This window comes from Carassius gibelio, chromosome A10 (genome assembly GCF_023724105.1).
Source record: "Carassius gibelio isolate Cgi1373 ecotype wild population from Czech Republic chromosome A10, carGib1.2-hapl.c, whole genome shotgun sequence".
NCBI lineage: Eukaryota > Metazoa > Chordata > Actinopteri > Cypriniformes > Cyprinidae > Carassius > Carassius gibelio.
This window is the reverse complement of record NC_068380.1, coordinates 17,422,541-17,447,531: the sequence shown is the minus strand read 5'-3', so window position 1 is coordinate 17,447,531 and position 24,991 is coordinate 17,422,541. Positions and strand designations below refer to the sequence as shown.

General features: G+C 35.6%; 1 protein-coding gene across 7 annotated transcripts in view; it reads left to right on the top strand.

Annotated features, from left to right (window-relative positions):
• Positions 1-24,991, top strand: part of LOC128021422 (spermatid perinuclear RNA-binding protein) — an 88,965-nt gene that overhangs the window by 28,000 nt on the left and 35,974 nt on the right. For all 7 annotated transcript variants that reach the window (XM_052608562.1, XM_052608561.1, XM_052608564.1 and 4 more), the window contains exon 3: positions 19,081-19,222. In XM_052608562.1, coding sequence (XP_052464522.1) covers positions 19,220-19,222 — 3 coding nt within the window. In that variant the 5' untranslated portion in view covers positions 19,081-19,219. The remainder of the gene's footprint in view (positions 1-19,080; positions 19,223-24,991) is intronic.

Here is a 24,991-nt window from a genome sequence, read left to right as displayed (position 1 = left end):
CCCACAGGTTTAGAGCTAGCTGCATCTTTCAGAGTGAAGTGTGGCACTGCTTTCTTACACATGAGCAGCTCATGATGAGTTTGTGGCGCTTTAATGTGCATTTTGGAAATGCAGCATATGTCTTTCCAAACATCTAATGAGAAGTGCTTATCAACCAAAAAGAAGCATTTAGGTCTCTCTATGATTTTTTTACCCGGCCAAAAAAGTTTAGTGGTGTAATGAAAATAAAGTTAAGAAATAAAGAAGACATATAATTATAATTAGACATAACAATAACAATTTAGACACTAACAATAATTATACAAATATTATTAGTTTCATTTCACATTATAACTGTAAACTATATATTTTTTGGATTATTATTTTATATTATATAAATATTTATTTTTATTTTACAGTGAAATATAAAAAAAAATCATTTTTTTAATATTAGTATTTGTAATATTTGTATTTATTATTATTATTATTATTATAAATGCACATTTTGCAGTGAAATATTACAATATTATTTATTTTGTTTGTAGTCATTTAATATTTGTGTTTAGTAGTAGTAGTAGTAGTAATAATAATAATATTAATGATATTAGAGCATTGCATTAGCAAGTGCAAGGTTGGGGGTTTGAATCCCAGGGAACATGTTAGGAGAAAATTGTTAGCCTGAATGCAATGTAAGTCACTTTGGATAAAAGCGTCTGCTAAATGCTTGAATTTAATTTAATTTTATTTTCATGATTTTTATTTCTTCAATGCACAATTTTATTTAACAGGACATTTTTATATATTTTTTACTTATTTATTTATAATTTATTTATTATTATTTAATACACTCTATATTAAAATATTATTCTTTATTTGTAGTAATTTAATATTTTTGATTTAATAATAATAATAATGATAATTTTAATTATTATTATTATTATTATTTCATTATATTTATTGTTATTATTTTTACATTTAGCCATATTGTTGTATAATCACAATCTTGCATCCCTACCAGATTGTGTTGCTCCCAGAACAATTTCGGGACAACCTCAGATTGTTGTGTTCTGATGGGTTACAGATGCGAGTCCTCAGCACAACTCTTGATCTACACTACATCCTAAGAGAGCAAACATAGACTACTGACGTCGTAATCACACACCTTTATTTCTGTACAGGGATGGCTCTTTCTTGAGCATCCATTGACACAGGAAAGCCCAATTTATCAAACCTACTAAGTTATAATTGTGAAGTGAGGTGCCTGGAGCAAAAAATAACCAAGTAGTGGTTGTGGGTGGCATTGATCGTGTCTTGGCCTGGGCAGAAATGTACCAATCATTGTCTTAAGTCTGTTGGTTTTGGCTCGCTCTAGCTCTTTGTGCAGTGGAGTGGATGTTGACACTCGCTTCAGGTAATGGAGTGTGTCACTGTTCAGACAGACCAACACGCTCAGACTTCCTGTTCAGACGGTGGCTAATCAGTCTCTGCTGGTCTGAACTACAAGCGCGAGGAAGTGTCCGCTTGAAACTCTGCCGTCTTCACTCTACTTCCCCCAGGATGCAGAGCCACACACTCACACACACATGCTCATGGTTCGGCCAGTCCACGTGAGTGTATTCCCAGGCTGCCTCTCGTATTCCTGCACGCTCGTCTCTCTCCATCAAACACACACACACACACACACTCCTCCGCCGCAGTGTCCTTGAGAATCCAGTGACTTTGGCAGCCCACGCCTCTATCTCTGCGGTTCATCTGATATTTCAGCGTTAATTGTTAGTCCTGCATGTAATAACAGACTAATGTTGCTTTATTCTCCTCACACTTTTTGTCCTTGAGTTCCTTGAAGAGCAGTCATTCTGATACAGATGCATTATTTTTATTCTATGCATTACTAGCACCAATAATAGTAGTAGTAATAATGATAATAATATAACAGTAATGTTATTTGTATTACTGTTAAAATTTAAATCATAAAAACATAAACTAATACAAACACATTTGTATTTATTAGTAGTAGTAGTATTATTTAAAATTAAGTCAGTGTGGTAGTAGTAGTAGTAATAATCTAAAACACTAATGTATTTTTTTACTATATTAAAATTAAAATAATTAAAGTGAAATATTAAATTAACAAAAGTGTTCATATAAACAGTAATACAATATTTTTATTGCCATATTAAAATTAAAGAAATACTGAAATAGTTGAATGACAAAAGTGTTAATAAAAAAATGCTTGTATATATTTGTTTTTGAAATAGCTATAAAATTAAACTGTTTTATAATAATAATAATAATAATAATAATAGTTTATTATTACACATAACAATAATAATACCAGTAACAACAACAACAGATAATGTTACATAAATTGTCATACTATACTAAGGGACTCTTTTATATTTGAAGTGGTGTTCAAGTGCTGAAGTATGAGCATTGTTATACTGCAGTTTATTTTCCTGTTTTACAGTATCCTTATATCTGTGAAGTTTTTCCAATCTGTAATCTGTAATCGACGTCTGATGTTTGAGATCAATTCCTCAGTTCTCTCTTTCTTTGTCATTTCCCGTGCGCTACTGTACTCTCTGCCAGGCTTTGTTATTCCCATCTCATATCAGTTTTTCATCCTTTTCAGATGTGTTGTGGACGGGCTGAATAGGTATGACTTGAAAGGGCTGTTCAGTGAGAGAGAGAGAGAGAGAGAGAGAGAGAGAGAGAGAGAGACTGCTCTGTCTGAAGCTGCTTGAATTTCTGATTAAAACTCTGTCTGCTGTGGGACTCCTGGATGAATACGGATAAACACTCGTACACCAGAGATACACATTTTTTTAGATGAATAATAAGCATGTGCACAACTGTATATATTTAAAATTGGATAGAATTGAACTCTTTTTACTTGAAACAGCTGTTAATCATAACTGAACTATACAGCTTGACCACGTGCATGGCATTAAGGAAGTTAAGTGCGGTGCAAAGCCCTTTCATGCAGTCTTTAATCTGACTGAGTCGTGTGTTGGATTGAGTTTTGTTGTGTCAGTGATCAGACGATGTCTCTCACTGCAATAAGAGCCACTCCATCTGTCTCTCTCTCTCTCTCTCTCTCTCTCTCTCTCTCTCTCTCTCTCTCTCTCTCCATCTGTCTCTCTCTCTCTCTCTCTCTCTCTCTCTCTCTCCATCTGTCTGTCTCTCTCTCTCTCTCTCTCCTTCTGTCTTGTACTCGTCGCTCTCTGGGAATCAGGGAGCTGCTGCTGGAAGGATGTATCCATGACGACAATTCCCGAGGGATGAGCCTCACTTCTTGCCCATCTTGCCGTGCAATCTCTCTTTTTTTCACTTTCTTTTTCTTTATAACTACTGGCCATATTGGTGCTTTTCAGGATTACACACATTCACATTCTTTAGTCAGGCCAGCAAGAACAGTGCCAATAATAATAATAATAATAATAATAATAATGATTAAAAAGAATGTTAATGTTAATTAAATTGCTGATAAATTATTTTAAATGGAAAAAAGAATTGAACCAAAGAAAACTAATAAAATAAATGATTCTTGCAAGATGAGCCAGCCTCGCTTTGTTTTGACCATTTTACCTTTCAATCTCTAGCTCTCTTTTTTTCTCTCTTTCTCAGTATTTGTCTTATTGGTGCATTTGTGTTACCCCAAAAAGAACTAACTTAGCTAGTAGTTGACAGAATGAATCAATGAAAGAATGAAAGAAAGAAAAAAGAATGAACGTAAGAAAAAGAATGAATGGAAGAAAAAGAATGAACGAAAGAAAAAGAATGAACGAAAGAATATAAATAAGAAAATAACAATTAAATAATTGACAAATTAGATGAGAAAAAAATAAACATATAATTTTAAAAAAATGCTGAAAAATATAATAAATAAATAAGTAATTATCAATAAATAATTTAGAAATAAATAAAGAACAATGCCAAACTATGTAAACAAGCAATAATGAAATGAAAAACATTTTTGGTGTAAATAAATAAAATATAAATAAAATAGGGGGACAAAATCAAAATAAGATAATGTGACGTACATTGAGTATGAAATTGAACATTGCATCAAACCAAAATAGCAGAGAAAACTGGAACAAGTTGTACTGCAAACACATGGACCGAGAACTGAACAATCTGCTCTACACAGCCACTCACATTGATCTCAAACACACTGATGCACCTGTGTGCTGGATCATCACATCACTGAATCGATGTGGTTACAGTGCACGATCAGAAATGCAGGATGCGAGGTGATGAATATGTAAAGAGGAGAGTGGTGTGCGAGGGAATGGGGTCAGGGGTCAAAACTGCAGCTTACACACAGAGATGAACACATCCTCCTGTCTCTGCGCTGCTGCGTCTGATGCCCCTGGGGTCACTCAACTCTGCTAGGAATTCAACACTTTGCTAAGACAAGCCGATTTTCTCTTCCTCACACACACACACACACACACGGCTCTTAAGCCCCATATCTGTTTTCCATTCACACTGTCATTGAAACTCCCAGGAGCTGCACTAAGAATGAGCTGATGTTTGTAAAGGTGCACTATCAGTGCTAGGCACAACATTTAATATATTTATCACGTTTTTCTGTTGACAATTGTAATATTGTAAAATTTTTAATATTTTTTTTTTTTTTGGCATGGCTGTATGATTTATGGCATGAAAATGTTTAAGTAAAAAAATGTTAGTTACTGCGTATTGTTGTATTAGTGCATATAAATGAAAATGAATAAATATCAATCATTCATATGTTTAATTTAGTGATAAATTGTGTGGTAAACATGCCTGAAGCAGGGTATTTATAGTTAACTAAAACGGAAAAATTTTAATCATAATTTTTCTTTTAATAAAATAAAACCATTAAAAATAAAATACAAAAAAATGTAACCAAAAAAAATTAAAATAAAAAAGGCAACATTTCTCAATTTAATTGTTTATTTAAACTGAAATAATATTAAACACTATATACCTAGACATGTAAAAAAAAAAATACTAAAAATGATTGTCAAGTGCGCACACAAAAACTAAAACTTTATCTAAAATGTAAATGATAATGTAAATGTAAATGTAAAATAAAGATTTAAAATATTTCTCAAAACTATAATAGTATCTCAATGAAAGTGTTCTTTTAATCTGATTTACTGCACATTGTTTTGGTCAAACATATGTTTCCCTTTTTTCAAAGAAAGAAAATATTCCACTTTTGAAAAAATTCTTAAATATCGAGATGGATATTGGATGTCATCTAAAGGCTGGAAAAAAAAGTTCAATTTACAGTTTGAACTGATTCACATAAATGAATTAAATGAGATTCAGCGACAAGATAGTAAGTCTTATAAGTGCTATAAGGTTATTGCTTTGTGAATAAATCATAATAACAATTTCACATGCTATTAAACAAGAAGGAAAAGGGTGTCAGTATTCAGTGTATACTGTGCAGTAAGCTTGTATTTTATTCTGAACATGGAAGCAGACAGGAAGTGCAAGCTTTCAGAATTTACAGACGTGACCTCAATGACCTTTACTTTCTACTCTTTCACTCCTCTTCAAGGTCCATTCACAAGTACAGACGGCTCTGTAAAACCAAGGGGAAAAAAATCAGGAAAATGATGTTTAGCTCTTAATCTGGCATCAGATTGCTCCCGCTTCCTGTGTACTCAAATAAACCCAACACAGGCGAGAGGAACGGCGAGCTCTTTACATCCATTCAGCCTCAAGACCCGGCACAAATTCCCCACGTCTAATTAGGCCCCTTTATTAGGAGCGTATGAGCGGCACACCCGAGGTCACGGCCGCCTGTGAAAGCACACGTGTGGGCGTCTGAATAAAACCGCTTCCCTCGTTTGATAACCAAACACCATCCAACTTCAGAGGGCCTCTGAAAACCAGGCTGTTATGACTGCTGAATTAGTGAAAAACTCATGTTCAGATTCTAAAGTGACAAAAAAGTAAACAGATATTTGAGAGCGGGAGAAGGAGAGAGACGGCCACTGAAATATTTACATCACTCAATCTGATTGACTGTAGACTGCTTATCCCAGTGCATTGTGGGTCGTGGTTACCTACTGTAGGATGTGGGTTATTCTGAGAGAAATAGTGAGGGACTGTGCTAATGAATTGATGTTGTCGAGTAACATGCCCAAATTGACCCCGGAATGAATGGATTGATTGATCCACTCTCCCTCGGCTCTGAGGTGCTGCGGCTCCTGTGCACACACACACACGCTCTGTTTTTCCTCTTTCACATTACCCACACTTGTTCTTAATTCCTCATTCTGCATAAACAGCGAGTTTCTTCTGCTGTTCCGCCTCACTGCTTTCACAAACACAACTGGCAGGAGCAGTTCCTCAGGTGGCACGTGCTGGAGAGGTGCAGTATGGAGTGGCAGTGGCTTGATCGCAGTATGAACAGATGGTGCCCATGATACTGAGAAACGCTGGCCTAAGGGCCGTTTCATAGTCAACGCGAGAAACGCGAGCAAGCAACGCGAGCTACGCGCTCCCTTTCATAGTCTAAACAGTGAACGCAAGCATCACGGGTGATATTAGTAGAGTCGGGTCGCGTGATATTCAGATCAAAATGGCAACTGAAGAGGAGTGTATTCTGTTGCTGATGAACTATCGTATAAATGTGGATGAATACGTATAAGTTCGCATAATTTTTCCTCTTCGCCCGCCATTGTATTCAAACCTTTTTCTTCTGTAAACACAATATACTTGAATTAATGTACAATACTTGCAATGTCGCCCCCACCGACAACGCATAGTATTGCGTGAATCGGCGCGTCGCGTATCAAAAAGTAGGACGACACATTTGGCTACGCACCGACGCATAATGGCGGCCGAAGCGTAATGATGCCTCGGGGACGCGTATGCGTACAGATGCGTTGACTATGAAAAGGCCCTAAGGTTGGATGCGATTCGCTCTGCGTTTCAGCGTGTGAAGCTGAAGCGGAGAGAGGAGAGAGAGCGATGTGACCCGTGTGCTGTTACATAAGGGTCCTTTCAAAGAATCAAATGATGGGAAACTGAATTGTTCTTCCTCTTTTAACAGACTGACTAGTATAATACTTTAATGCAGTGATTCTCAGTGCTTTAGGAACACTGGATATCAATTTGAAGGAATAATGGAATTAAGGTTTACATTCTTTTAATGAAACATGAAATATATTAGTAAATATTACCATAAAATGCATAAGTTCAACAATATACCAAACTGAGTAACACATTATGTGATGGTGCTTAAAAGTGCCTCATAAAATTGGAATATGTTTATGCACTTGGGATGTCTGAGGAATAAATTGGAATATTATAATATTTATTTATTATGTTATATTATATTTGTGTTTTAGATAAAATTTATTTATTATTATAATTAAAAATATATATTTTTTTAAAGGTGCTTAAAAGTACCTCATATAATTAGAATATGTTATTGCACTTGGGGGTCCAAGTTAATTTTGTTTTTAGAAATTAAAGTATTGAAATATGATATAATATGAAGGAAACAGGAAGATGATGTTTAACTGTTTTCTTGGCTCAGTTTTACTCAAGAGCCTTTTTGATTTATTGGTGGGATACAAAGTGTTGAGCGGGCCGACTTTGTACGCTCACACACACTCTCGAATTATTTCTTTCTTGTTCAGCTGTGTTTCCAATCATTTTCTCAATCTCTTTCCTGCATCTGTTCACTTCATTGTCCTGATGGGGTTTCCCTCTGCCCTGCTCTCTGATTCCTCTTAATCTTGTTGTATGTCCTTGCTTTATTAGTTTTCATCAATAGTATATCTTAACTCTTATGTGCTAAACACGTGATGTATGTGTTTCCTCTCTTTGTCCATTAACACTTCTCCAGAGATCTAATCCACTCTAAATGGCTTTCACTTTAAGCTCTTGTTTTTTCAAATGGGCAGCTGTAGTTTTAGCACTTTTACAGTGTTACCGAATCTACTGGAGACTTGAAGCATCCGGGGAAGTCTGCAGAAGACTTTTGTGTCACCGTAACCAAAGGCATCACAAACAAGTCCAGTCTATGAGAAATTCTTCAGTTTTTTTGTGCTTGTGAAAGGTCCACATTATTTTGACAACTGATTATCTTTTTTGTTCACATAATTATTATTATTATCATTTTAAATCAATACACATAGTCCCTAAATAAATAAAAATTTCACACAGAAATTAGAAACAAAATAAATATGATTTTTCTTTAAAGGGGTCATGAACTGGCTTTTTAAAATTATTTTATACTGTTGTCTTGGGTTGACTTATGACATTTGTGTGGTTTTTACATTCAGAAACATAAAAATACAGCTTTGCAAATCCAGTGTCCACCTGTGTCTTGTTTACAAAGGAATCCGGAAACTTTTATTCACATGAGGTGAAACTTCATTAAAAACATATTCCTAATTTTAATTAAAATAAAAATTTTAATCCAAAGGAAGGTTATGCAGTGACTGTGTTCTTCCACAACCAGGCACTGCAGAATATTTTGCGATCTTTAACAACATGTTTGTCGCTTGGTTGCTCGATCCAGTTTAGCGCCACTTACGTTATTTCTCTACCACTTTATGTCGTGCATGAATCAGTGGGCGGGGCTATAGAGTTAGATGTTGATATTTTTCAGTGGAGGCGGTGTTTAAACTATTTACATGTATTAGTAGGCACATTCCAGGATCTGGTCTTTGCTGGGCCTGATGTCAATAAATACTTTAATTTCAGTAACAAGGCTATGCCGTTATTTTTTAGAGACATTTTATGTATATTAGAAAACTCATTCTAATTCATTCCCACTGTTCTTCGGTGGTAACTTAACCCAACTCCGTGCATCCTGTAATGAGAGCTGTCAATCAAGGTACAAGGATGTCCCTGTGTGAAAGTGACCAATCATAAGAGGGCCAGTTCCCTCCTTGGCTTCCGCCCCCAAATTGTCAAAAGTCATGTAGACTCGAGCGAGCAGAAATCAGCTGAGCAAGCAGAAATTCACTGCGCGAGCAAAACAGCACTCCGCGAGCAGAAGCCCGCTGCACAAGCAGAGTTAACCTATGCGAGTATGCCAGGCGCTCGCTCGCAGCTACATGTACACCTCTCGGTTGTTGAATTTGTACACAAGTACTTTTATCATGCCAGCTGAAGGTTCATTTTTGCGCGTGTGAAATAACAATGAGCTCGTGAGCATGTCTTACATGCTCATAACTTTTGACAAAAAAATAACGCCATACAAGGCCGTTTTCAGTTCTGGACCTTGCAGGATATTCTTTTAGTATGATGATCTCTTATATGTCAAAGGGTCAAATAAAAGTTGATTTCTCAATTCATGACCTTGTTAAGACTTACAAGAAGGGAGAATGGCACAAAGGTTTTGTGATTTTTATTTTTTGCTAAATATATTAATAATATATAATAATAATAATAATAATAATAATAATAATAATATATAATAATAATTTTCCTAAAATCTGAGAGCATTTTCCTGTGGTGCGGTCTTCTAGTGATAACAGCACTCCAACCGTTTCAACATTTGTATCACTCTGCTTGTGGTAGTTCTCACAGTGAGTGTCATGGCGGACACCCAAATCCACTATAATTTAAAAAATAATAATGTTTGTGTGTATATTTTATGTAACTTCAATGCTGTATATCAATGGCCTTTGTACTTTTGACTATATTGCCTAGCAGCTTTTATGATGGCTGATGTTATTAAATATTATTATTTAAAAAAATCATATTATAATAGTAGTATTTAATAATAGTATTTAGTATTGAGAAATTTGAGAAGTTTGCTGGTGATGGTGATTTTAGTTACAAAGTTTAGTTACATGATTTTATGAGTGAGTCAGCAGTAAGGACTTTTATATTGAAAGAGATTGAACAGAGTTGTAAACAAGGAAGTTATTTTTACTTTCAACAACACCTCTTAAGACGCAGCCAACAAATGCATTGAGTAGTGCTGTTAATGGAAATCACCCTTATCAGATGAAAGGATAGTACGACAAAGATATCGCTTTCCTCAGCGGACATATAAGCAAATGTTTTACTGTGAATGTGAGATTGAGCTGAACAATGAATGCTGTATCAGATGCAGGTTATCAGTCTCAGTTCATCTCTCTCTCATAATAATACAGTGAGCTTTTAATACAGTGATAAAATATGTTTTCAGTGAAGCAACTCAGCATTTCTTCCATATTAGGTCTAAAGTGACGTTTTTTAATTAGTAACAGATCTTGAGCTCAGATGTTAAACGATCAAACTGTACAATACACTGCTGTCACACTTGTAGAATTGAGATATAGCTGTACAGTATATCAGTACACTTTTATTAACAGCTGTGCTGATATACAGATATATTGCACCGCTACGAGTGTGATATTGTTAATGTATATACTTGTGTGTGTGTGTGTGTGTGTGTGTGTGTGTGTGTGTGTGTTTGTGTGTGTGTGTGTGTGTATAAAATATAAGAGCACGTAAAAGTAGCCATAATCTCTTGAGTACAAAGATATTCTCTGTCTGGGTTTATTTCAGAGCACCTGCCATTAAATTAATACATGCTCAGACTGACTGTAGTTTTAATACCACAACAGTTGTTCACTTGCATTTGTAATGAATGTGTATTTTTGCAGTGTATTCTTTTAGAATAAAACACTATTAGGCAAAGAGTGTGTATGGGGATTTGAACGTTGATGTGTGTGAGTCCTCAGGCGACATCAAAGAGGAGATCAGTTTGATGCATCTCATAATAAATCCAGGCCATTTTGCCGTTCCTCGTTTAAAATGTCTTAGCAGTAGAAGACAAACGAGTCAGCCAATACTGTAGATCAGGTTTATGCCCACACTAATGTCTAAACCTTTAACCCAATCTAAATCTAAAACTGTTTAATTGAAATATAATATTGATCGTTATGTTTTAAAGATAAAATGTGAAATTACTTTGCCATTAGTGGCATAAACATGTTAAAGATTAAGACACTAATAAGGACTAATAATGACTAAAAGAAATGTGTAAAATGAACCGGTGTTGTTAGCTGAAGAAAACTTGAAAGCTATATTAAACTGGTATAATTTATACAGTAAATATTTATTGTAATATTTAACATTTTAATTGCTTCCTATATTTCAAAAGTTAAATATTAACATAAAATTTAACAAATATAATGTGTTTGTTAGCATATTAGTATTTGCTATGCTATTGAAATGGGTATCAAATCATGTTAATTTAACTGTATTATATATTTTTATAATTTATTTGACTTGGATTACTCTTCAGGAAAAACTGAGATAGGAAGAACTTTTCCAGAGAAAATGACACATAGCAGCTTATTCCTGTCAGTGTAATATTGAGATTTGTTTGGGAAGCGTTTGCTCTGATGGATCTTTGTGTCTGATGTGCATCTGTTAGTGTCACATTAGGCCGTCAGAAGTCGATTGAGGAAGTGGAAGTTGAAAGCTGTAGAAAGTGAGACAAATGAGAATTGTGTGAGGAAAAGGAAGGACGTAGTTGCTGGTCTCTAGTTATACTTTGTAATCTCTCTATTCTTGTTATCCTCCTCTCTCTCATTTGTGTCCCTACAGGGTTGACCTAAAGTCAGCAGGAAGCACATCTCCATCTTAAATATTGACAATGCAGTTATTTGTTTATTGATGGCATCCATTCTCCCTAAAGCGTATTCAGCGTTTTCCTTCGCTGCCAGATCAACAAATGCGTGAAGCTGCACTTTCTCTCGCATTTCCACTTTCCACTATAAGCCATTTTTTTTAATCAACACACCTCTCCAGATTCCAGGAAGACAAGTCAGCATTGAAGATGATGTTGTCAGGAAATGGACATCACTTTTGGAAGATGATGCGTGTTTGTATTGTGCTTATCGTAAACAATTAGAGTTATACTTTCTCCTTTAGTGATCAGAGCGGGTTGTCATTAGATTTAATTTAGTTTTTTGAGAATGAGAAGAAGAGGTTAAAGGTTTTGAGGATGCACTTTATGCAGAAATTATTTTAAGTGTCCTGTTGATTTGTTGTTGTATTTAGAAGAGTTGGAAGGAAATGTGACATGTTTGTTGACTTCAGGGGGCTGTATTTCTGAGATGTGCCTGAATTTATGTTTGAATTTATATGAAGATTTATCATCAAAAAAGACTTTAGTGCACATACACATAATTTTTTTTTAAATGTGATTATTTTCTCAAAGTTTCCTCTTTTTTTCTGCTTTTGTTTAAATTAACAAAACCATATTAAGAAATAATATTCATATATATATATATATATATATATATATATATATATATATATATATATATATATATATATATATATAAAATCTGAAGACTTATGTCCACCAAAGCAATACCTTGAAAATTAAGATAATGACGAATAAACAACAACAAAAAAAATGTTTTATATTATAGAGTGGGTTCTTTCCCTCAAATCTTTAATAATTCATGACATTGTTAAAAAAAATAATAATAATTTTGACCTTTTTTTACCAATATATTTAAAAACGTTTTTGAAAACAATTTTTTATATATATTTTATTATATAATTGTAATATATAAAAAAAAAATCTAAACTGTTTACTTGGTTGCACTAACACCAAATTTTTGTAAACCATATGTAACATGAAAACAAATATTAGATTTTTAAGAACTAAAAGGCACGTGCATTTTAAACAAAATTATATATATATTTAAATGTGTATATATATATATATATATATGTGTGTGTGTGTGTGTGTGTATATATATATATATATATATATATATATATATATATATATATATATATATATAGATATATATATATATATTTTTTTTTTTTTCTTTATCCCAGACCCCCATTTTTTTCCCTTCATGTCACTCTGAATTATTCCTTGACAGCTGTTTTGAATGAATGTTTATTCCAGATTAAAATGAGTAAAAAAATCAAAGACTTTTCTCTTTCATCTGTCTGTTTTAATACTTTCAGAACGTCTCATTGTTGAGCATAAGAATTGGAAACCTTGACGGCCTTTCTCACTGCTGTCATTCAGCTCAACAATGTCGGATGATTTGCTTTCATGTATTTAGGCTGGAACCTTGACTTGACTACTGCAGAAATATAAATACGACGCATCTAGAAACCATTTTGGCTTTCTGTGCATGTGCTCTCATGTGTGCTTCTGTCTGGGTGTAAAACAGCACTCGACCAGCATGACAGTCTGCTGAGGAATACACAAGTACTGTATGTGTGAGCAAGTTTTGAGTGGCTTATTCAAAACTTCTGTGTTCCCTTCTCTAAACACACACTCTCAATATAGATGTGTGTCGGGGTCATTATTAATAGACTTATTCGAAGAGGTTAAAATGGCTCTGAAGTAAACATTTAGATGGGCAATGGTGTTTAAACTCATACAAGTATCAACACACAGCTCCATATTTAGCTCGTAACCCACCACTAACCTAAACATAACACTTCCTAGAGTTGCAGTTCCCCGACTGATGGTTTGTATGTTTGGAGCAACAAAATAGCATCTGTTTATGGCACAGACCCTAACCAGCACCCGAGTCTTTCCGTGGGAGCAGGTGCGGTTCGCCATGTGCAAGATTCATTAAATGGGCGTCCAATAATCAGTGTGCAGAGAAGTGTGGCGCTGATCTGGCAACCTCATTCTAATGAGATGCCATGCCAGTGCCTTTTGCCCGCAGGCCAGAAAGCTTTTCCTTAGAGGAATCATGGGATGTTTGTAATGAGGGAGCAAAAATGCGTACACAAGCTCATTTTGAGATTTTAGGAGATTCATGATGGTAAATAAATGTCAAACTTGTAGAAAGCAGCTAGGCTCAGAATGAAAGACGCTTTAGTTTAATACCAGCTTCTGTTGATTTCCCTAGAGAGGAAATTAACAGTGTTCTTTAAAACGCTGAGAAGAATGAAAGAAAAAGAAAATGAATGCATGTAATTAGTAACACTGGGGAGAAGATGTGATGCTAACCTACTCCCCTGTCGAAATCTCTTTCTGTCTTCAGTTTACTAGATGAAAACAATGTTTTTCTTTACTCGGGTGGATTGATGGGTTTTAATGAGTTCTGCCACTACTTCATTTAAATAGACAGAAGAGCTGCAAGTTTTGAATGAATTATAATAAGAGATTCTGTTTTAAGGGTCGTATTTTTTAACATCTGATTAACACCTTAATTGATCGTGGGTCAAATTACATTTTTGAAAATAAAATGGCTAACTCCTTTGTCTTGCTAAGGCTAATATCATAGCTAAGTAATTACTGCAAACAAATAAATTATATAAAAAAATGCATATAATTAAAAACAAATGGAAATATTAGCTAGATTTTTTTTTTTCTAGAAATATCCAGTTGTTTTTTTCTAGTAGTATAGTTAAAAAAAGCTTAACTTCTCTTTGTCAAACTCAAAACAGTTAACCATAAATATCAATGCTTTAACAAACTTTTACAAAAAATAACAAATAAACAAAAATTTTTTAAGCAGCATTTCTCATTTTCATTTAATGTATTTTTATGTACTAAAATAATAAGTAAAAACAATAGATGAGACAAAATCACTGAAACTGTAGCTAAAATTAACATAAAAGCATGTTAAAAATATAAAATAATTCAAAATATTAACAATGATAAAATAAAACAGAATTATTTAAAATGCATCACAAAAACTAAAAACACATCTTTTCTCAAATTCATGTATTTGTAAGACTGTATTTCTGCTTGATATGCTATAGCCAGTGGTACCTTAATATTTTGCAAAAGAATATAGATGTGTATGAATGAATGAATCAGGGATAGTCTAGGTTTTTTTATCTGGGGGCACAAGAGGAGCCACAATTAATACAGACAGGCCCATCTTATGTTGTACTGTAAATATCCAAGTAAATTAAAGTTCAGCAAGCTTTAAAAATGGCATTTATTCACTACTGTAAATCAGAACAGTCAAATACAATTTGTATTAACCTTTCACTTTTTAGAAGTGAAAAACTGTAATAAAGAATCCACTCTGGGTTAATGCAGATTGATGAGCTGAAGAGTGGCAGTTGATGATCATCAGAAGTCTGGTGTGTGTTTGTGTGTGTCTGTGTGAAGGGAGAGCCTGATGAATTATGACACGCATTGTTCCAAATCTGTGTGACTTTCTTTTTTCCATGCTACAAAAAAAATTGTGAAGAAAGTTGTTGGCCATTTATAATGAGTATCAATGGTGATCAAAATAGTTTTCTTTTGCCTTTCATTAAAGTGGATAAAGACATTTTCTTTTCTTTTTTTCATGGAAGAAAGAAAATCATAAAGGTGAGGGAGAGTAAATGATGACAGAATTTGCATTTTTGGGTGAAATACCTCAAGTAATTTATCTGACTGCCTTGAAACATTACTTTTCCTGGATCAAAAACAAAAGGTCTTTGGTAAAGTGAAGATCTTTTCCGTCTGATTATGAGCTGAGGAGAGAGAAATGCCTGTTCAGATGATTCTCCAGTGAGATGTGTGACATTCAGATGAAGCATATCCAGCTGTTCAGATCAGAAACATATTTAGCAGAGTACAGTAGAGGTTATATTTACAACAACTACAGTATACAATTATTTATCCTTCGGAGATGATTACATTTCTTAAATATACACTTTTATTATAGTAATAATATAACTTATTGTAATACTTAATATTACTACAATTCTAAATTATTGTGAGAAAAATGTAATAAATTATAACAGTTTAACAGTATAAGGATAATAATCATTCTTATCAATAATAATAACAGAGAAGACAACCTTTCAAACATAATATGATGACAGATTTTATTCACATCAGTCACCCTGTGTGTATGTTAACTATAAGGTTTACTATATTCTTCTCCTAGTTATCGATCAACGGGTTCATTATAAATATAGAGTTTATATCCCAAATATTTTTTGTAGATTCTCCTCTACCCCTGTATTGTTCTGTGCTTGTTCAAACTTATTTGTTAGAACTAATAAACATTATTAAAGGTACTTAAGAGCTCCCACACCCCTCTGTTCGCCACTGAGGTGAAGACGTACAGTATGATTGGAAATACCATGAGCTGTTCAGTTTCTTGGTTTTGCTGTTGAGATGTGAAATCTGAAATCATATTTGTGAAAAATATTAACAATAAATTTAAGTTGCAAAGACATGATGTCAAACTTGCATTCAATGGGAAATGTGATGTGATCTAAATGAGCAATCTGAATTGACATCTCAGCACTGTTTGTTTATTCTCCAAAATGTTAATGCTAGCAAATATACAATTGTAAGTACTTTATTAAAAAAGTTTGGCAAATGAGGTACAGTATGGCTCGTTATTTTCATTTAAAGCCTGGCAGTGATATGCAGGGTTTGAATCTCTTTAGATTTTCCCTGTTCCCTATTTGTGGTAGTGTAATTGGTTGCAGGGCAGCAATGCTGTCTTCTGTCTTCAGGAAAGGCCAGACTGTCCTTACGACAGAATCCAGTTAAATCCACCTCATGCTCTTCTAATACCTCTATTATCTGAACTGCTAGAGGGAACCAGAAAAATGATTAAAGGATTGACATCAGGCAGAAAGAAGGTGAAAGTGAAGGTCGGTCAAGGGGGCAGTGTTGAGGAATGCTGATCTCATTTGTTTTTTACAAGCTGGAGGATGCGTTTACTTATTCATGCTGAAATATTGAGGTTAAATGTCTGACCACTGCATGGTAATCAATGATCTCCTGCTTTCTTTTACCTCAGGATGCATTTACTGTATACTTATGGATCACTTCATGATATTTGGGGAAATCTCTGCTTTTAAAACGTTTCCAAAAATGATAATTAAAATATGTTCACATTTATTCAATACATGTAAGGACAGGTTTTGGGGCCGGTTCTTAATATTAACTAACTATTAACCATGGCTTTTACCTCAAACTCCTAATTTGCTCCTTATTAATAGTAAGGTTTAATTCTCATGTAAAATATGTCATCAGCAAGAGTTTTCTTATCTTGTCTTAAAACAGATACCTCATACATCTCCTGTTTACAGTACATCGTTTCGCTTCCCAGTCTACAATTTTAAAGCAGTATGTACAAGTCGAGCCAGTTTCGACGTTGATTGGACTGTCAAGTGTCCACACCATGCTGTAAAACAATATCTTACCAAACCAACTGATAAAACAGAAAAAAATCTTCTGATGTACCCCAAATACTTTTAACCTTCACAAAAAGTAGAACCTCTGCTGCAATCTAGAACACAGACTGTTGATGTGAGAAGACCAACATAACAAATTTGGCAATATAAACACCCGAGTATTTATTTGATGAATCCTGGACGATGATCCCCCACATATCTAGGGTCAAAGATCATTTCAACACTCTTGGTTTCACTCAGAATCAAGGAATTATCATTATCAAGTGCTGTGAAGGAGAAGTGTTCCTGTTCAGTTAACTCATTATTGCTTTATTGTCCAAAAAGGTAATAAATTATTATCCTGACATGAAACACACACATTAGTATATAACATAAAGAAGATGAGCAGTCTAGTGAAGTGATAGTCATCTACATGTTTAAATGTTGGTCAGTTGGGGGCTAATGATCTCGGTGGGGGTGTGATGCTGATAAGGAGGCAGTGACAGCAGGGCCGTCCGCGAGCAGACTGTGAATGTCTCTGTGTGGACACACTCCACTGAACATTATAACAGAAGATCTGCAGCGCTGCATTGAGCGTAATTGTGCTCTTGGCAGCACTGTGGGGTCTCTTACGAGATACACTTGTTCATCTCTTAAAAGGATGTCAAACTAGAGCTTTGGTGCATAAAGGGACTCAAGATAAGCAGTGCCTTATTGAGTGGAACTGTTTCTTCCTATTCACCATTATCTGGTAATGGATTATTTGGTTAGGTGTACATCAGGTGTACATTAGGTGAGAACATTTTATATTACATGCTATAACCAGATTATGCAAATGATCTTAGTTTGTGGTCCTGTCCCAAACGGCACACTTGATACAGTATGTGTTTGTCCAGTCTTCAGTGTCACGTGATCCTTCAGAAATCATTCTATGTGCTGATTTATTATCAGTGTGGAAGTTGTGTGGCTTACTATTTTTGCGGAACTGCAATGTATTTATTTATTTTTTGTTCTGAAGAATAGAAAGTCTAAAAGAACAATAGATCTTGTTGTTATTATTGTTTTAGTTTTTACGGTCACTTTTGATCAGCTTAATGCATTTCTGCTTAATAAAGTATTATTTTTTTTAAACAAAATAAAAAAATCAGACTGGCCTTTGCAACACCATTTAGAACACCTGAGCAATAGCAAAAACCATGGTGCATATCATAACATTGATCAACTCTCTGAACACTTTAGCAACCACCAAATCCCCTAGCAGCAATATAGCATCTATCCAAAACACTACAGCACTTTACCATTGGAATACGATTGGGATCGTCTCTCTCTCCTTACAGTTTCTGGATATTTAAAAAAAAAACAAAAAAAAAAAAACATTTTTTGGCTTGAACTCCTTTTTTATTTTTTTGAAGAGTACATCTGTTCAGATCCAAAAGCTGTAATCCAGAGAATGAATTTATATTCCAGGGAAATTGCATTAATACAGAGAAGAGATTTGGGCAGATAAGAAGGGATTAAGTGGAGGAAAAGTTTGCAGTTTAATGTTTGATCCACAAATTATGGTTATTGCCACCACTCAAAACAATTCCGGTGTGTGTGTGTTCTGCGTTGAGAAGACTTTCACATACAGCCATGTTTATCTTGAGCAGTGGAAGCACTTTGCGAGATAAGCCTGATAAACAGGACTATATAAGTGCTCTGTAAAACTAGTATACATGCAAACACTTCCCTGTGTCGGGAAATAAAGCAGCAGAACAGCAGAACGCATCTCAGTTGTGTGGCTGCTCCCAAAGCAAGAAATATGTATAACATACATATACTGCATTGCTCATTTCCAAACAAAGAATGCCTGATACCTTCTTGTGTGAGGGTTTGTGATGCTACACGTTTAGTCCCCTTGATTTCAGTGCTGTTTATCCATCTTGTGCACTAACAGTGTGTGTTGCTTATAATAAAAATGCACAGGATGCATGTAATTAACGTTGTTCTCTGTCTGTCTTGCAGGATTGGTGCAGAAGGGCTCAGCGGGGGGGCAGAGAGGTGAGCGCATGAGGAGAGGGTGTCCCAAGACCCCCGTCTCCATACTTCGCGCTCGCACACACACGTTCACGGACACAGCGTGCCTAGCAACCCTCCAGCCGCCATGGTAAAAAACCCTTATCTTCTGTTTGTGTGGCTGGTGAAGCATCATAGTTTTGTTTGCATGAAGTTAATGTCTAAAGTGTGAAAACTCCCTTACATGTGTTTCTGTCCAAACCGCTCTAATCTAAAACCAGCCAAGATGTGATTGAGAAAATGTGATGGGAGCGTGCAAGAAAGAGAGAAAGGGGAGATCAGTGTTTGATTAATGGCCCTCACCTCCGGCTTGTGGGAGCAGGGTCTCTTGGGAGTGTGGGGCTGTGCTGTTTGAATTATTAAAGTCTGAGAGTTCGGGGAGGTTCATAAATAACCCAACATAATGATCGCCCTGCTAGAGTGAGCTCTAATGCTAACCCAGCTTTGCTGCCGCAGCCAGGGGTGACCTTGGAAATACACAAGCAAGCGTATGCACGCATGTACACTCAAGCGCTTCCCACTTCGCTTACTCTAGTGGCTCTCTGTGTCTTCTGCGGCTGTATCTGTATATTGATTTATTGTCCACATAACGAGGTGACCTTCCTGGTTTCACTCGACTTCCTATCAAATTGTGGCCAAAGTGGCAGAGCCCACAGATACACACACAATTACACACACACACACACACACAGTGCACTAACACACTCTGGCTGTGTTGTCAGCATGACCCTGTACTGTTCCAAGGAAAAGGACTTTCAGGGGAAAAAATGCACATAGTGCTCTTATGCAACGAATGGCAGTCTGAAAGTGAACGCAGAATTCTGAGTATTGTGTTTTGGCTTAAAGGAAGGTTCTATGTTTTGTAGCTGAGCTCTCTAAAGAGCAAACCTTGTGTAATTTTTAATATCACAGAAAATGAAAAACCCGATTCCAAAATTTAAAAAAAGGAATAGAATAATTTACAAATCTCATAAACGTATATTTTATTCACAATGGAATATAGATAACATATTAAATGTTGAAAGTGAGACATTTTGAAATGTCATGCAAAAAATTGGCTCATTTTGGATTTAATGAGAGCTACACATTCCAAAAAAGTTGGGACAGGTAGCAATAAGAGGCTGGAAAAGTTAAATGTACATATAAGGAACAGCTTGCAAAACAATTTGCAATTTATTCGGTCAATTGGCAACATGATTGGGTTTAAAAAGAGCCTCTCAGAGTGGCAGTGTCTCTCAGAAGTCAAGATGGGCAGAGGATCACCAATTCCCCCAATGCTGCAGCGAACAACAGTGGAGCAAAAACAGAAAGGAGTTTCTCAGAGAAAAATTGCAAAGAGTTTGAAGTTATCATCATCTACAGTGCATAATATCATCCAAAGATTCAGAGAATCTGGAAAAATCTCTGTGTGTAAGGGTCAAGGCTGGAAAACAATTCTGGATGCCCATGATCTTCATCCCTTAGACGGCACTGCATCACATACAGGAATGCTACTGTAATGGAAATCACAACATGGGCTCAGGAATACTTCCAGAAAACATTGTCGGTGAACACAATCCACAACATGATCCAGAAGTGCAAGTGTTTTCTCTGGGCCAAGGCTCATTTAAAATGGACTGTGGCAAAGTGGAAAACTGTTCTGTGGTCAGACGAATCAAAATTTGTTCTTTTTGGATAACTGGGACGCCATGTCATCTGGACTAAAGAGGACAAGGACAACACAATTTGTTATCGGCGCTCAGTTCAGCAGCCTGCATCTCTGATGGTATGGTATTGCATGAGTGCGTGTGGCATGGGCAGCTCACACATCTGGAAAGGCATCATCAATGCTGAAAGGTATATCCAAGTTCTAGAACAACATATACACACATCCAGACGTCGTCTCTTTCAGGGAAGACCTTGCATTTTCCAACATGACAATGCCAGACCACATACTGCATCAATTACAACTTCATGACTGCGTAGAAGGAAGGATCCGGGTACTGAAATGGCCAGCCTGCAGTCCAGATCTTTCACCAATAGAAAACCAATTAGGCGCATCATAAAGAGGAAGATGCGACAAAGACCAAAGACAGTTGAGCAACTAGAAGCTTGTATTAGACAAGAATGGAACAACATTCCTATTCCTAAACTTGAGTAACTTGTCTCCTCAGTCCCCAGACGTTTGCAGACTGTTATAAAATGAAGAAGAGATGCCACACAATGGTAAACATGGCCTTGCCCAACTTTTTTGAGATGTGTTGATGCCATGAAATTTAAAATCAACTTATTTCTTTCCTTAAAATGATAAATTTTCTCAGTTTAAACATTTGATATGTCATCTATGTTGTATTCTGAATAAAATATTTAAATTTGAAACTGCCACATCATTGCATTCTGTTTTTATTCAAAATGTGTACAGTGTCCCAACTGATTTGGAATCGTGTTTGTATTTCAACTCATCCTTTAATTTAAAAAGACAAGCAAACAATGGGCATATACTCCAGTGAAGGAGGTATCAAAATACATGTTAAAATACACACTTTTGGATATTTATACAAAAGTTAAACTTTATATATGTTAACATGATGTTTTTATGTGCAAAATTAACTTTGTAAAGTCAGTAAACCTTTGTAAGAAATTTGTACAAATAAGATATCCTTTTACCTTTTAAAAGCTGTTGCACATGCTGCTTTTTCAGATGAATGTTTTAAGCAACTCAAACTTACTGTGCTTGCAGAGATGAGCAGCATTTACTATTAACAGTGCATATATTTATTTAATTAAAAAAATGCAGCTCTTGTTATTCAGTTATTTAACCATGCCAATTCGTCATTTTGGTTTGATTTTGATTAATCGTTCAGCCCTAGTGTATATGCATTTTTAAAGTGGTGTTCCCCAGGTCTGTTTTCTGGGGCCACTTCTGATTTACAAACTTCACGCATCAGAGAGCTGCTCATGCACACTGTCACAGTTTGTTTGTGTCAATCTCATCACACATTCATATGCATGCACTCATCAAGAAGACCTGCATCATTCGACAGCTGTTTGTGGTCAGTTCATGTCTATGCCTATGAGTCTATAATAAGTAGCCACAGAGCTTTGCAGATCATTGCCTGCTTGGAAGACATTTTAATTAGTTGTGTGTAATTAATTTAATACTGAAGACTGACCTCAAATATACACGGAGAGATGACACAACATACCAGGACCCCTCATGTGGTTATTTAATCCATTTGATAAGCAAAGCAGGAGCCATAAATACACATTACTAAGTACAAACTCCACTACAACAACATTATTATTGTTGTTGTATAATATCATTATTCCAAATCCTCATGCCCCCTCGATTTTAATAGTCTTGATCCATCTGTGTGTGTGTGTGCCTATCTTACTCCATTTGATTGAGATCTGTTTGTCTGAATATATCCCCAGTGTGCCATTCGTTAATCTAGTGGTTTGATGAAACCCTCTGTTGCTTGATTGTACTTGATCTCTTTCTCTCTCACATATACATATTCATGCCTGTTTTTCTCTTTTTCAATCTGCCTCCAAGTTCCACTAAACCATCTTTAAATCAGTGTGTTCAGGATTCCTTTTGGAATTTTGGTCAGAATTTGGAATACCTCCTGAAGGATCCTATTAGAATATGCTTAGAATCAACTAATATCCTACTCAGTGGGTATCCAATTTTTATGTTAACCTCTGATTAGTTCTTATTAAGATGCTTTGAAACTGGTACCAAATTACGATTGAAAGTCCACTAACAAGTCTTTACTTTCCTGAGCAGGCAATGCAAAATGCCATTCAGAATTTCTATAGCCTTAGCGATATAGAGCTTTAGCGGTGTTGTATCAATTTTTCACAACAAACCAACATTGAGCTCCAGAGCTCTGATGTTGATGATGGTATTTGCTAAATGCAGTTTCTGTGTGCATTTTAAGCTAACATTTAAACATAAAATACTGTACTATTTTCCCACAATTCTAAAGGGATATCAACCAATCAGAGAAGTTTGTGTTACCATTTGAAAGCTTTAACAGGATAGCTAATATTAGATTAGAAGTAGCAACACAAAGAATTACAAAGAAAGGGCAAGTAAAACATTGAATTAAATGTGAAAAATGTGAACTAAAATAGTTTTTCCTTGTAAAACATTTCATCTAAATGTAATTAGGTGAATTACATTTACAACTTTCAAAAAGTCTCTTTCAGTTTAAATTGACTTCCATATGGATTATGCTGCCATTTCATTGTCCTTTTATTCAAAGTTAAATGGATGGTTCACCCAAAAATAAAAGTTCTGTCATCAGTTATTCACCCTCAATTTGCTGGCAGCCATTGGCTTCCATAGTATTTTCTTTTACCTACTATGGAAGTCAATGGCTGGCATCAACTGTTTGGTTACCCAGACTCTTCAAAATATCTTATTTTGGGTTCAACAGAAGAAAGAAACTCATACTGGTTTTAAACAACTTGAGGATGAGTAAATTATGACAGAATTTTCCTTTTTGGTCGAATCCCTTAAAATAGTAACATTATTACAAAATTTGTTTCAGTCATTGAAAATAATGATTCCGTTATGATATTGCAATTTGTTTATCATTAGCTTCGCAGTGGGTTTTATGAGGTAGCTGGAAAATTCCCAACATCATTTTCTGTGTGTACCTCACATATACTAAGTGTTTCAATCCTTATCCATCCTTTCCCTCGGTCTCTGGTGTGATTAAGATGCAGTCTCTCTGCTCCTCCTTGGCTATTTTACACTCTTTTACACTTCACAGTATGTTTTACGGCTGCTCGCGGGCAGCCATTAGAAGCGCCTCATAAACCCTGCGCACTGCCTGTTAAATACTGGCCCCATGCCATCGAAAGGCCACTGTCACTGCTGCTAACACACACACAGATATGCATCTTGATATCACAGACACTCGCTGCTGCCGATGCTGAAAGAGCCCCACACCCTTATTCACGCTCGCCCAGGCTTCCTTTAATGTTCTCAAACATGCGTAGTTTGTCTCACTCTGCATCACACTAATTGATCAGCTCTGCTAAAGGTTGCAGCCTTCAAACATCAGTGCTGCGCACTCACCAAACAAGCCCGGTCTGGTAGAAGTCACCAGTGTAAAAATGTCACTGGGTGAACTCCCAGTGAATCTTGTTTTTCCTTTCTTGCTAGTTAAACAACAGCTGCCGTTCAGAAGATGGATGCACGGTGTGGTTTTTATGTCTATATTACGTGAAAGGTCACAACCCCCGGGGACTGCAGCGCTGCTGATGTAGCTTTGATACGCCATTGAGCATGTCTACTGTTGAATAGAGAAATGCTACAGGAAGAGCAATGGAAAGAAAATGACAGCATTCGGGAATGGAGCTGGTATTGAAAAGAGCTGATATCAAGGAGATTCAGGGCTGTGATGGATGATGAATGAACTGATAGGAAGTTTTGATTTGCAGTACACGCCCACCGTTTGGAATCTGTCATAGGTTTTCTGTATTTTGCCTCATGCAAGCAGGAAAGAGACTAGAGACTAGCTCTCAATGCACAGAAATCTGAACAAGTTTCTTTAATTGGTTTTACAGTTACTCTTGGTAGCTGACAGCTCAAAAAAATTAAAATAAAGAAAGAATAACTATAACTGTAAACTCTTTTTTTACTGTAATTGTCTTTAAATTGATTGTTGAAGACAAGTGTCCACATGCTGCAATCCTCTGCATCTCTGAAGTCATCCTCTTTAAACGACATTAATTTCATTCGTTTAAAACTTATGAAACTATCCGGTTTGCATTATCACTGTAATTACCGTTCACATGCAGTGTAATTAGGAGCAAATCATGTCAAGAAAGCATAACCACAGTAAAGTGATGCTGATGAATTGTA